Raw genomic sequence first — 14143 nt, 5'->3', positions numbered from 1 at the left:
CTAGACCATTTGTTTCTAACTTTAGTATTTATTGTAAAGTCCGGCATATTGTCTCCGCTACCCCCGCGGCGGAGGGGAATCCATGCAGGGTTTCCCCACGAAAAAAACTGACCAAGTGCGAGTCGGACTAGACAGTTTTTGTCATGACCCCAACCTGGGACGTCGCCTACTATAATTTTATATAAAAAGGTAGGTTTTGATTTATCTACAGACATGTATCTTGTAGTTTCACTAGCATATATATATGTAAGTAATGTATAAGGGGTTTAAACTAAGTCCATAGTTAACATACCTATAAGTCAATATCATATGTGAAGGGACAATGTGCAGTGACCGCTTAGCAATATAAGACATGCATTTTACTAAATATATAAAGTAGTAACATAACTACACACAGTTTTAAAGAAACACAAATATAATATTCTTGTCAATATTAACATTTTTTATTTATTCTATTGAAGTTATGAATTACGTAATTAATTGAGTTATTAGAAAGCATAAGTTCGATAATTCAATCAATATTAATAATTAAAATAATAACACTGTGTCACTCAAAAAGAAAATTTCTAATATATTTGTTTCAACCAATATCATATTCTAATATACAGACTGCGTATTTACATTTTACTAATTAAATATATTTATAAGAATCAAATTAATCATCATATTTGAACTAAAGTTATATTCTAAGATGTACTCAATTGTAATCATCAGTATCAAACAATGAATACAAGAAGACCAAACAGAGAATTTACGTTCTTTACATTCTACATAATTATAAAGTATTTACAAAAGTTATTTTACTTTTACAAAATCACTATTTACACTGAATTATCCTTAAACGTAAAGAAAACTTCTAATATTCAAAATATCAGAGAATAACAAAAATAAATAATTTATAAATTCACTGAACCGATAGTATTGTGCACATATAAAGAATGCAATAAGTCCATGCTTGTCTACGTTAAAGCGAGCAATTATATAATTGCCTCAGTCTGAAGCATCCAAATCAGCGTTAGAAGCTTCTAGATCAATTATTAATCATTTTTCTTCGTAATCGTCATCATCACTCTCAGAATGGTAAGGTTCATTTTCTTCTGTAGTTTCTACACGAGGTTTCTTAATCAAAAGTCCCTGCTTTTGTAGCCTTTCAATGGCATCCATTGCCGTCCGGTTGGCGGCGCTCATGTCATTCCTCGTTTCAACTTGTGATGCTTGCTTGGCGCTGGTTCTGACTACTTTGAGCCCCGACATATTATTAAGTTTGGTTATATGTTGCTCTGAATGCTGTTCAGATCGCGCCTGCATCGCTGTCACGACCGATTTGCCTTTTATAATTTTTGTAGCGGTAGTACTAAAGTCAGACCTACTACTGGAGGCAGAGGAATAATTGACTGCGGAATCGTCGCCAAAGTCATCATCAAATGTATCCATTTGAGGAATAATAGAATCTTTTGGTTTTTTAAAGCAGCTAAAGTGCCCCGACGCGTCCTCGGAAGGCCTTTTCACAGACTGATTCATAGCTAGAGGCGATATTTTTAGTGGTTTACCTATCACAGGTTTTTGGATATTTAATTGGGGGGACATTTTCCTAATATTTGAGGGTCCAGGTGCATTAGCCCTGAATGTACCTTGTCTCGGAACTATTTGGTTTTGTGGTCTCACGGGAACTAATTGTCCTGTAGGTCTTGCGGGTAATGGTATTGTCGGCCGCGGTGAAGCATTTCTAATTTTAGTACCAACTGTTTGAGCATTTCTTACTGTTATGCCTTGTAATGGTTTTCCTTGTTGGATGGGCGCCTTTAATCTAGGTCTAGGTGGACCTATGGTAGCTACGTTAGCATTTTGAGCAACTTGTTTCGAAGATTGATTCACTGTTCTAATAGTTTTTGTTACGGTTGTTGTTATTTCTTCTATGATAGTTTCTGATTGAAACGTTTTTACAGTTTTCACGGTATTAACTTGATTTGTAACTTTTTGGCTAGAAGATGCAGCAGATTGGTTAACATTCTTAGACACAGCCTCATTATCTTCATTCCGTTCTGCCTCCCGAAATTGTTTATTAGACGTGTCTTTGGGAACATTCTTTGTGATTCGAGTCACTTCTTCTTTTTTATTACCAGGTGAGCTAACTTGTGGAAATTCAGAGCTTTTGTCACTAAGAGATTTAATTGTCAATTCTCTATTGTTTCTTTTAAAATTATCTAAACATTTTGATGCAGTACTCATTGTGGGTAGCGTAGTTGTTTTAATCTGTCTTTCAATGTCGTCATTAACTTCTTCATCACTATGGCTGTTGTGTGTTTCTTCCTCATTCTCACTGTTAGAGGCATGTGGCGACTGTACAATTACATTTTCATTGTATTCCATATCAGTGTCACTCGGCAAATCCTCGTCTTCTTCTTGCACTTCTGTGATCTTTACCTTGTTAGATGTTTCTGAGTCACTTTCTTCGTCATTCATATCAAAGTGATCATCCACATCTTCGTCTTGTTGCATCTGATATTTTTGCGATTCCATGGACGAATATTGAGATTTTATCGAGATGTTATTACCTAATTTTTTCAATGTGTGGTTAAGCGTCATATTCATTTGTTTTGTTTGTGTATTGACTTTGCCATCATTGCCACCTGGACTTCTTATGTTTCTATCTGAATTTATTCTTGAACTTTCACCATGTACCTCTTTTTTGATATTTAAAACATTTTTATTGGGTGAACTACTTGGTTTCACTGTTATGTTCTTGCTAAGATTTTTTAACACGTTTACTGGAGCTGCTGTCTTTGTGGTCGTTGTTTCGTAACTTTTTGATACATTTGTTGATTGCTTAGGTGAAGGTTCTTCATTTGAAAGCTCTTGATCACTATCAGAGTCATCTATGTTAAAAATTTCAATATCTTGATCAATTTGCTTATTCTTTTCTAATTTAGACGCGAATGGCCTAGGGGAATTCGCTGTTGGAATTGAAGTAGTAGTCACCTGGGGATTATTAGTTGGTTTTACAACAGGTTTCGCCGTAACATTAGTTAGTCGTTTCAGAATATCCATATTAAATGCTTTTTTCGAGTCTTCTTCTTTACTAAATTCTTTTGGAGAGTTTCTTACTTGTACAGGTCTTTTCATGTCTAATGGATGATTAGGTTTGCCTGGTATGTTTGATTGTTTCGCTACAGACATAGGCGTTTTGAAGTAGCCATTGTCTCTATCATTATTTGTATTTTGAACAGGCATATTACCATGAGAATCATAATTATCAGATTCATCTTCACCTTCACCTTCGCTTTCTTCGTCGCACTTTGAAGTGGAATTCGGAGAAATACATGGCTTAATTGTTAATTGCCTATTTAAGTTTTTGAACGAATCTATAGGTTTAGGAGGAGTATCTGGCTTGGTTTGGGGAGAAAGTGGCTTTTTCACTATCATATTTTGTATATTTTTTGGGATCATTTTAGCAACATTTGATGCCATATCTACACCCATTTCCTCGTCATCGTCTTCTGCGGTTAGCTGCTCAGTCTCTGTTTTATTGCACTTATCTTCAACATTGGAAGTGGATTTTACTGTTATAAGACCACTAAGATGTTTTAGTGCATCTAATGATTTACTAGGGCTTTGTGTTTTCTTTACATTTTCTAGCGGGTAGTGTGCATTTGAGCTTATACCTTGTGTTGAATGGGAAATATCTTCATCATCACTTGCTTGTGCTTCTGCATCTTCAGTATTTTCAAAACTGTCGTCTTTATCACTCATATCCACATCTGCTTTATTTTCACTGCACTGTTGTATGGTATCGGGAAGGTTATTTTGAGACTTTACTTGTTCTGAATTTTCGCTCCTTGAAATATTATCCAATACTTTATTATCACTGCTTTCTTTGCTCACTGTTTGTTCACAATCTGCGTTATATTCCATATCAGTTTTATTTGTAGTATTGTCATTGTTGATCATTTCTTTGTCATTTGGATTATCTTCAGATTGTATATTGTCTGTATCTTCGGCCATTTCTTCATGCTTACTTTCTTCAATGTCACTTGGTTTTACATTATTAGATGAATTTGGTTCTTGATGCTCTGATTGACTAAATACATCTGTAATCGATTTCTCTCCTGTTGATTTCTTAATTATTTTTATTTGGCTGTTGCCTTGATTTAGTAATTTTGTCAATAACTCATTAGACGTGGCTACAGGTTTGGACTTTTCTTGAACAATTTGAGGAATGCGATTAGGCACTATCTTCGCAGTATTTACAGTTATATTTCTGTTGGTTTTAAGTATAGGCGACTTTAAACCACTGTTACTTTTAACAGTAATACCCTGTTTTTTAAGTTTAGCTATAGCAGAAGCGGGAATTGGTTTGACATTGTCCTTTTTACCCTTGCATTTTTTCAGAACTTGTTGAGTGGGAACCTCCTCAATTCCTTGCACATCCAACCCATCACCAAATACGTCCTTGTTCATATTCAAGAATTCATCTAAGGTTATAGCAGCTTTCTTTGATTTTTTATGCTTCTTATGTTTCTTTGATTTAGGTCTATCACTTGTGTCCGTGTTACCACTTTCGCGAGATTCATCCATAATCAATTGAAGGAATTTGTCCTGTAATAAGTTTTGATAGTTAGATGTGTGATTGAGTGGAATTATTATTTTATATTATTATTGCTTAAAAAAGTATACTTACAATGCCTTCGTTTTCACTATTTTTAGTTTCTTCTTCCACCTTCTCCATAATAGGGGGTACAGTTTCAAGTGAAAAGTCACTGATTTCCATAGATCTGAAATTGTTTAAATATTTTTAGATGACTTTTTAATATACTGCATGCAGGAAGCCTTCTGTTAAATATTTTCTGCAATATGAACATTTATAATCAACCTTAAATTAAATAGGAGCCTGATGGTGATTTGAGATCTGTTTGCTCATCAAACAACCAAATAGAAATGCCTGATCTTAGAATATCCAATGTCTCTGACTCAAAAAAATAATAAACGCACTATTAGTATTCGTGCTTTGTATGATGCAGAAAGGCAATTATACTGGAGGGGAATCGTGCGAAATTTGACATTTTTATATGATTAATACATTAATTATTATAGACAAATTCCCTCCTTCATATAGCAACTTAAAAGGAGCTGGATCAAATTCATCTAGCCGTGTGTATTTAAGGGAGTCTTACATTTCGTTTTCATCACTGTAAACATCCTCAGAAGTATGAAAGCTAAGATGCAGTTCATAGGCATCCAGGTGGTAGAACACAGCTTCACACAGTGGGCATCGCAGCACTTCCTCTGGACTTTGATTCTCATCGCTGTGGTCATCACCCATGTGTTTCTGCAAAAAAGAATATGAATCAAATTTTGCTCAAATTTACAGTAAGTGGTATTTTGGGCCATTATTTGTTAAAATATTATTTGAAATACATATTTCTGATTTTGGGTGGTTGGTTGGATAATTTCAGACAATGTATTTAATAAAGCATTTTTGTTTAATTTAAGATGTGAGCAGAAAGCTATTTTATAAATGAGCTGATAACCTACTGTGTATTTACTAATAGATAAATAAATATTTTGCTTTGTATATCAACCGATTTTTTGCTTTTTGCTGTTGATGAGTTTTGTATCATTAATGAAACTTTGAAAAAAAAAAATTTTTTGGAAATTTAGTTTCCTCAAATTTTCAATAAGTTTTATGGGTTATCATTAGTGAAAATTTTGAAAAAAATATGTTTTGAAAATTTTGTTTTGTCAAAATTTTCATTAATTTTTATGGTTGAATTTTATATACTGGATAAATATTAATTTTAAATAACGAGCCTATGTACTTACATGTAAATTCACTTTGTTATTGTACTCCTCTCCACAAAAAGGGCAGTAGTAAATCTGTATTGTCTCCTACAAAACAAAATATATAAGTAAAGAAACATTTTATTTATGATAACCTATAATTTGAATTTGAAATAACATTAATATTATTAGGATATCGTTATTGGTAATGATTATATGAATCTTTTAATAAAAATAAACCTCAGTCATACAATATTGCAAGTAGATATTTTTTATAAGATAAAATCTTTTTTTTTTGTATACATCTAAAAGTACCAAGTGTACCAAGGTACTTTATATTAATTACATTCTAGCCTAATTGAAGACTATTGAGTGATTCTATGCTAACTTAAACTGCTAAGTAATCATATAATGAAGGTAGCTTCCTCTGACACTGCACTTTTTTGTCTTATCAAATAAAGGAGTAGAGGAAAAAATAGACTTGCATGCAGTTGCACACAGTCTCTGCATGGGGAGCTAATAATAATAATAATAACGCTTTCTACACTCACAGCCCCACACTAGGATTCCCTGTATTGTGGGTGCCATGTACACACACAAAGTCAAATACACAAACACCCAGACCCAGAAGTAGAAACCTAAATCAATCATTTAGATTTCTGTCTGGCCGGGGATCAAACCCAGGACCCTCTGCGCGTCAGACTGGTATGGTGACCGCTCCGCCACCCGGGCCGTCACTAATTCTATAGACTTGATTATAACTATATCAATATATAGTATATTGTACACTTAAAAAGTTCTCTTACTTGGTTATAAGTTTTCACTTTCTTGGAATGGCCTATTGCAGGCAACTCAGTGTCCTGGCGGTGAAAGAACTTATTATGGTATATCATGGCCGACACCACAAAGAAGTCCACTGCGCAGCAATCACAGTGGTAGTGGACATCATCGGTTGCAGGTGTGTCGCTGTGATTTGACTGGATATGCTTGTTATATAAATGCTGTAACAATGACAGATATATTATGAAATATTTGATTTGGGTCAAATATATTTTTTATGAAATAGGATTAGCAGATGAGCATTTTTTTTTATAATATAGGAGTAGCAGATGAGCATGCAATCCACCTGATGGTAAATGGCTACTGGCGCCCATGGACATCTATAATCAACCCCAGATAGGATTAGATATTCCTACCTGAGGTCGGCCACAGATGCGCCGCTACCCCTGAGGACTAAGCTGGAACGTCTCGAAAAAGTATGTCTCCCTTACCACACTTTCAAAACGGAACACAGCAGCACTTAACACTGCTATTATTAGGTAAAAATAGGTGTGGCCTTGGTGTCGCCAGAGTCGAACCACAAAGGGTTCTAGGGCCTTCAAAAACTATAACTGTTGGAACTCTAAATTTAATTGTAGTCGAGCACAAGAATTTAATGTAAACCAACACAAACAAATGTTTGTCATCAGGGCTAATTATCGTATTGTCTAATAAGAGTGGTAGAACCAATGTAACACTGAAAGTGAGATAGAATAATATAATAATAATGAATGTCTGTTAATCAGCATTTACCTTCATAGTAAAAAGTTTCCCGCACCACGGGCAGAAGTGCTTGGTGTCGTGATCCGGGTGCACCTTGTGCTTGTGTGTGATCGCTTTCGATATCGACGGGAACACTTCATCACACACATCGCAACCAACCATTTCACCATCCTCGCTCTTCTCGCTACCACCGCTCTGCTCGTTTTGAGAACGACTCTTGTTCTTCGCTATATTATTGAACTTCGGATCGCCGTGTTTCCTACACAATACCAAAAATATGCGTGAAATATAAACTTTATGTTAGTCAGCAGTTAGGCAGGCAGATAAGTATGCACCTCAATAGGAAACTCACCGGAAATGTTCCTGTAATGATTCCTTATCCTCAAAAGCTTCGTTACAAAACACACATGTGAAATCCTGCGGCGAATTCATGTTTACGATTAGTGAAACAAAATACCGCGTCGGGACAGCAGATAGGTTTATTTGATCAAACAGTATTTACGACGCCTTATTTAGATAGGAAACATCCCACCACATTGTTCTATAGTTAACCTACATGCTAATTTTCAAATTCTATGTTATTATTAGTTAGAATTAACTATCTTTTGGTTGAAATTTTATTCAACAAAATTATAGTCAACCCTGACAACAATGGAAACGTCCATTTTGCAAGCAAATAAATTGACACACAGAGACACACAGAGATACTAAACTACACAGATTAAAAAAGGCTAACAATGACGAGATACCTATCACAAAATGTTTATTTAGAATCATACACTGCGTTTTTAGCCGCCGGCCTTAATTTCAATATGTAAGTAGCATAATCAAAGAGTATAATAGTAACCTATATAGGAAAGCATAATGTCTACGTAATACAAAAGTATAAAGCCCCATTTAGACGGAGAGAGTTTCTCGTCTCGAATATACGATTATAGAAGTAATGTAAAAACATGTTTTTCGTCTAAACATTCGCTATGGTCGCTCGTTGCCTTGCGCGATAATTGCCTTGCATGGAATATTTTATTGCGTTCGTGTAACCAGAATTTCAAAGCAATAATCGTATTACGAGATTTAATGCCAATTGCTATCATGTGTACAATGCGCGTGGGTGTTTTAATTTTAATTTATCTTATTTTTTCGTTTATTTCATTCTTGTAATTAAAAGGACAAAGAAGAAAAAGTATTGGGTTAAAAAATGGACAGCGAGAAGAAATGGTTTGGCAGCATCTAACACGCTGTTCCTTGAATTAGATTTGCATAATAACTAAACTCGAATGAGAAATCTCGCACTAAAAACGATTCAAGCTGATTTGTACGATACTCGTATGAACTTCAAAATACGCCATACGAAATCGTAAGTAAGAATCTTCTTATTATAATTTCGTTGTGTAAACAAACATAGAAGATTATAGCCTGGCGATCTTAAATAACTCTTTTCTTGCCCCATGCCAAGTACCCAAAATGTTTATTGTGCAATTAGGTAGTAACCGACGGGAATTTCGATTTCGGGCAAAGTTCGCCCGAACTGTATCTACTAACATATACGTACGTGAATTTTCGGGTTTCGTTCCGCTTGACTCGTGTATATTTTTAACATGAACTTAAGTATATCATGTAAGCGATGACATTATATTTATTAGATTTGAAGTTATTTATGTGCCGATTTTTAAATATAATCCATAATAATTATATTTTAAGGCGGCCAAGAAGTATAGAGTATAAGAAACCTTTTATTATCAAACCACAGAGTAAAAAACATGCATCTGGTATTATCGGCGCTTGCGCAGTCACACGGGCTTAAGTCTGTGTAACCCCAGTATCAGTTATCAGTAACGTGTACTGCACAGACTACAATAAAAGGGTATCATGTAGCCAAACCAAATCAAATAAATAAAGTTTTATCACTGGTATAGGATATAGGTATAGTGTGAGAGATAAATTAAATTTATTTTCTCATTTCAAGTATATTTGAGTACTTAACAAGTCGTGAGTATAGTATATGCAGAGAAAGACAAGATCGGCGTTTATAATAAAAAAACATTTACATACATTGGAGCTAGACCTACATAGTTGTATCTTCTCATACAAGTTGTAAGTGGTTTCTTTGGTTTTGGACATGTTTTTTGTTCATAAATTTATTTTATTTATTTTAAATGTAGCTTTTTTTTTTTCAGTAATTCGAGAAAAATATGACGAAGTTATATTCTGCACTTTGGGTTACAAAGCGCTTGTATTCCGGGATTACAGGCAAAGTTCAGGCGCAAAAATATGTACTTACAAAGTACTTTCAAGGCGAACCAAAGAAAACCGATTTTAAGATTGTGGAAGAAGAATTACCTGAATTGAAGGATGGAGGTACTTATAATATTATTATTTTGGTATTAGCATTGCCTAGATTATTTAAAGTATATGGCTGTTTCACCTTTATATAAAAGTGTGAATTTAAGGGGTTTTATTATTTTGCACCCTGACTATTTTCCAAAATGTAAGTACCGCTATTTATTTATATTTTCCCCCCTGACTGTTTTCCAAAAGTAAGGCAAAGTGTAGGTACCGCTACTTTCAAATGCATTAAGTAAAAAGCTGCTATTTTAGTGTTATAAGTAGATACTTCAATTTTATTTATTTGTACAATAATGTCCATGTTGTTTTAACAGCATAATAATGTTATGTTATTTGCAATTTAGTCGGTCACTAGTCACTAATGCTATCGATTTTCATAATAAAGTTAAAACTACGCATTATTTACTTTAAATTCGCTTGTCATTTGACTACTGTCAATTAATTTAAATAAATAAACAGTATAAACAAAACCCTATGTCCTTTTCTAAATCCCTTACAACGTGTGTACTAAATTTAAATACTAACGGTTTTCTAGTTAAGGCCAAGTTAAATTTTAAATATATTTACCGACCTATAAATCTAAATCATTGATAAAATAATATATCGATGTCTTAGATGTTTTAGTATTATCTAAAATATCGTAAATTTTTTATCAAACCATTTGAAGATAATAGGATATAAGTTTTATGCTCCAGTTACTACGTAACAATAATGTAAGAAAATGACCAAAGGTCATTTAAGTTAATATTAATTGGTACAGAAAGGCGTTCATATTTAAAACAAATATAAAAAACAATTCAATGACACCTGTTAAATAATTAATTATCAGATTTTTTCGATAATAAGTATGTAATTACGACCTCCGTGTAACCGCACTAGTGCTGGCACGACCGACAATTATATATCTATACTAATATACTAATAATATTATAAAGAGGAAAACTTTGTTTGTTTGTTAGATTGTAATGAATAGACTCAAAAACTACTGGACCGATTTTAAATTTTTTTTCACCATTTGAAAGCTACATTATCCACGAGTAACATAGGCTATATTTTATATGAAATATATTTGATAAATAGATTTTGAGGCGGTACAAAGTTTGCCGGGTCAGCTGGTAATTTTATAAATTTAAATTATCTTTCTACGTACAAGCCTTTATTCGAATATAATGTGTCCATGGGTGTCCATAATCATTTTTTTGTTTTTATTTTTGTGTCACCAACGTTTTAAGTTTTTACATCTTATGTTGGAGCTTAGCAAAGAGTATAGTAACCTTTTTTTTATATATTTACGAGGGGGAAACCTTCAAAAGGTGCCCGACGACGTGGGAGCGACGCCGGGTTATGTGGGATTTGTACCGCACTAAAACCCTCCCGGTGGCCGTCGTCGGCGCTTGGTGGAGAAGAGTATAGTAACCTAGGAGCGTAGACTATCTTATGTTGGTGATAAATTGTTAAATCTTAGTTGTTTGCAGAGATTTTGACTGAGGCAGAATATCTGAGCGTCGATCCATATATGCGAGCCTATATGATTGGGTATAAACTACCCACCGACATGATTGGTGGACAAGTAGCCAAGTATGTATTGTTGGGATCGTTTACCTTGAAGTTATACTTTTTTTGGGGAGTCATGGAAATGATGAATGACCATTATATTGACATAATTGCTTTGTTTATCCTATTTCATGATGTTCATTGATATATTTTCATGTATATTTTCAGGATTATAGCCAGTCGCAACGAAAAGTACCCAGTAGGTAGGTATGTGACTGGATCTTTTGGATGGAGAACGCATACAATCGTAAATACGAAAAAAAGGGATCCCAATCTACCACTCATTATATTACCGGATATGCCTTATCCTAATTCCCTTGCGCTAGGAGTACTTGGAATGCCCGGGTATGATAGAATAGTTTTTTAATAATATCATCAAAAATGATTTTTCTACAATAATATTTTTAATTATTTAAAATGCTTTTACTGCCTTATAAGAACTTTATCGACGTAATAATGATGTTAATTTGCAGCAATACGGCTTATTTTGGTTTGAAAGAGATATGTAAGCCAAAAGAAGGCGAAACTGTTGTGATTACGGGCGCAGCCGGAGCTGTGGGATCTCACGTGGGACAAATTGCCAAGATATTGGGTAAATTTGTTAAAAAAATGTTTACTAAACATAAATATTGAAGCAAATATACCTATATAGTTCACACTTTTTTAAAATATTTAATAAAATATGACGAAATTAGGCGTACTAGGCGTAGAAACGAGAAAAGGAGACTGCGGTGGCTTCACTACCAAAACTATGTCATAAACACGAGTTATATTCTTCTTCAGCCATAGGTAACCTAACACGAAGCATTCTAACTAGGTTTTCAGGAGTAGCGACGTAATTGTCGCTGACATGCATAACATTTCTTCCTGTCCAGGCGACAGTGTTCAGTTCCGGATAAAGTCACAATCGTATGTTATTTATACATTTTATACATACTTAATATAAATTTTCAATCTTGTAGGTTGTCGTGTCATTGGCTTTGCTGGTTCACAAGAAAAATGCGACTATTTAGAAAAAGAACTTGGTTTTGACCGTGCATTCAACTACAAAACGGCTGACATTCGAGCAGCACTCAAGCAAGGTGCCCCTGACCGCGTAGATTGTTACTTCGATAATGTACGTGTCATGTTTATCTTTAGTTTACATGAATTTTGGACGTAGCATATAGCATAGTATAGAAGTGTAGACATAATATTATGGCAGAGGCGGATTTAAGTCGTCGGAGGCCCAGGCGGAAATGTTGAGAGTGGCCCGGTGCGGAAAGTTCAATTAGGTCCGCAGTCGAAGAAGTTCATCTAATTTTACACGCTTTTACAAATGTCTACAAGGGAACTTCTAGACATTTGGAGGCCCCCCAGGTCCCGAGCCCTGGGCGGACTACCCCTGCCAATAGTCCGCCAGTGCATTATACCTGCAACCCTTATTTTCCATTGCTAGGCTCTGGCCTTTCCTTATAACTGAGGCCCTAGAATTGTTGCAATGCGGGCCTATGGAGGTACCTAATAGTTTAATGTATACGCGTCTTACGTATGTTACATTGTACACTTATTAATTAATTATAATTATAATCAGGATGAACCCAAAAGTAAAAAATAACGGGGGTCAAGGCAAACACGACAATTTGATATAATTATTGCGTTTGCCTTGATAATTTCTTGCTTGCGATTTTCATTACAGCTTTTTTGTTTCTTGCGGAAACAAGTTTTAGTTAATTAGAAAATGTGAATAGATTGTCATTATTAATTATGATTATCATTAATTCTAGGTGGGTGGTGAAATAAGTTCTACAATAATGAGTTATATGAACAAGTATGGAAGGGTTGCTGTGTGTGGATCAATATCCTCCTACAATGATCCTGCTTTGCCAAAAGGTAATCGGCTTTACTTTTGTTCAATTGTTTGACGTGAGAAATTATGCACAGTTTTTTGTTGTGAAGAATGTGTTTAATTCTTCACAAAAAACTGTGCATATGCCATTGTTAATTTCTTCATTAATTATTAAGAAATCGTTTTGAATTGAATTGTTGCCATTGTTAATTTTTTCATATAACATTATACCCCGTCACATACCTAATGTAAGTAATTATTCTTTATTGTTTAGGAATATAATGACTTGATATTATCTAAATATAAATATGTGAATTTGACAAGTACCTACTTAATTAACGATCCTACTTTTTTTGAAACTATTAAATATGTAATTTTATACAATTTAATTATACAATACAATCTAATTGTGTACGTAATTTTATACTTTAATGATATTGTTTCGCGATCATAATCTTATGTGCGAGTAACAATTATGGTATATAATTTAGATACTAAGTTAAATATATTTTTTTTTATTTTTAGCAACAATTGTGCAACCCGCGTTAGTGTTCAAGGAGTTAAAAGTAGAAGGATTTTTGGTAGGTCGTTGGTACGATCGATGGGATGAAGGAATCGAAATGAATTTGAAATGGTTGCAGGAGGGAAAGCTTAAATACAGAGAAAAAGTGTACCACGGCTTTGAAAATATGGTAGATGCTCTAGTGGGAATGTTAAGAGGAGAGAATACTGGAAAGGCAGTTGTAAAGGTGAAATAAATGTATGTACATAAACGATGTAAATAAATATATTAAATTATGAATAAAGAGTATAATTTATATGACTTGATATTTGTGATTATTTCAAATAATAAATAAGTATCAGGCAAATGTTTTTATGTTCATTTAACTACATATATGTTACTATTTACGGATCGCCAAAATCAAAGGTATGAGTACTAAATATGTGATAAAATCATAATCATATGTCAATTTATATACTTGTTACGTAATACGTACTTAATAAATACGTAGGGTTCTTAATTTTCAGTAATATTCCACTATCCATAATATCGATTTTATCATTTTACTGATTGATTTCAATCACTAGAAGCAT

At 33.9% G+C, this 14143-nt stretch overlaps 2 protein-coding genes across 2 annotated transcripts; one reads left to right on the top strand and one right to left on the bottom strand.

Moving 5' to 3' along the window:
- Positions 1-547: 547 nt before the first annotated feature.
- LOC140757509 (uncharacterized) lies at positions 548-8013 on the bottom strand. Its single transcript, XM_073093252.1, has 7 exons — positions 7673-8013; positions 7351-7579; positions 6585-6779; positions 5821-5886; positions 5172-5326; positions 4679-4772; positions 548-4596 (listed from the first exon to the last, which is right to left on the bottom strand). Exons 1-7 carry the CDS (start codon positions 7750-7752, stop codon positions 1042-1044), a joined length of 4374 nt encoding a protein of 1457 aa, XP_072949353.1. The 5' UTR covers positions 7753-8013; the 3' UTR covers positions 548-1041.
- Positions 8014-9250: 1237 nt separating this feature from the next.
- Positions 9251-13871, top strand: LOC140757505 (prostaglandin reductase 1-like). Its single transcript, XM_073093249.1, has 8 exons — positions 9251-9414; positions 9498-9678; positions 11142-11244; positions 11389-11565; positions 11694-11812; positions 12183-12337; positions 12987-13092; positions 13574-13871. Exons 2-8 carry the CDS (start codon positions 9513-9515, stop codon positions 13804-13806), a joined length of 1059 nt encoding a protein of 352 aa, XP_072949350.1. The 5' UTR covers positions 9251-9414; positions 9498-9512; the 3' UTR covers positions 13807-13871.
- The last annotated feature ends 272 nt before the right edge of the window (positions 13872-14143 follow it).

The sequence above is a fragment of the Epargyreus clarus genome, unplaced genomic scaffold (assembly GCF_041222505.1).
Source record: "Epargyreus clarus isolate Ecla_fem2 unplaced genomic scaffold, WU_Ecla_fem_2.2 ptg000004l, whole genome shotgun sequence".
NCBI classification, from domain to species: domain Eukaryota; kingdom Metazoa; phylum Arthropoda; class Insecta; order Lepidoptera; family Hesperiidae; genus Epargyreus; species Epargyreus clarus.
The sequence above is the reverse complement of the archived record's forward strand: the minus strand, read 5'-3'. Positions and strand labels throughout refer to the sequence as shown.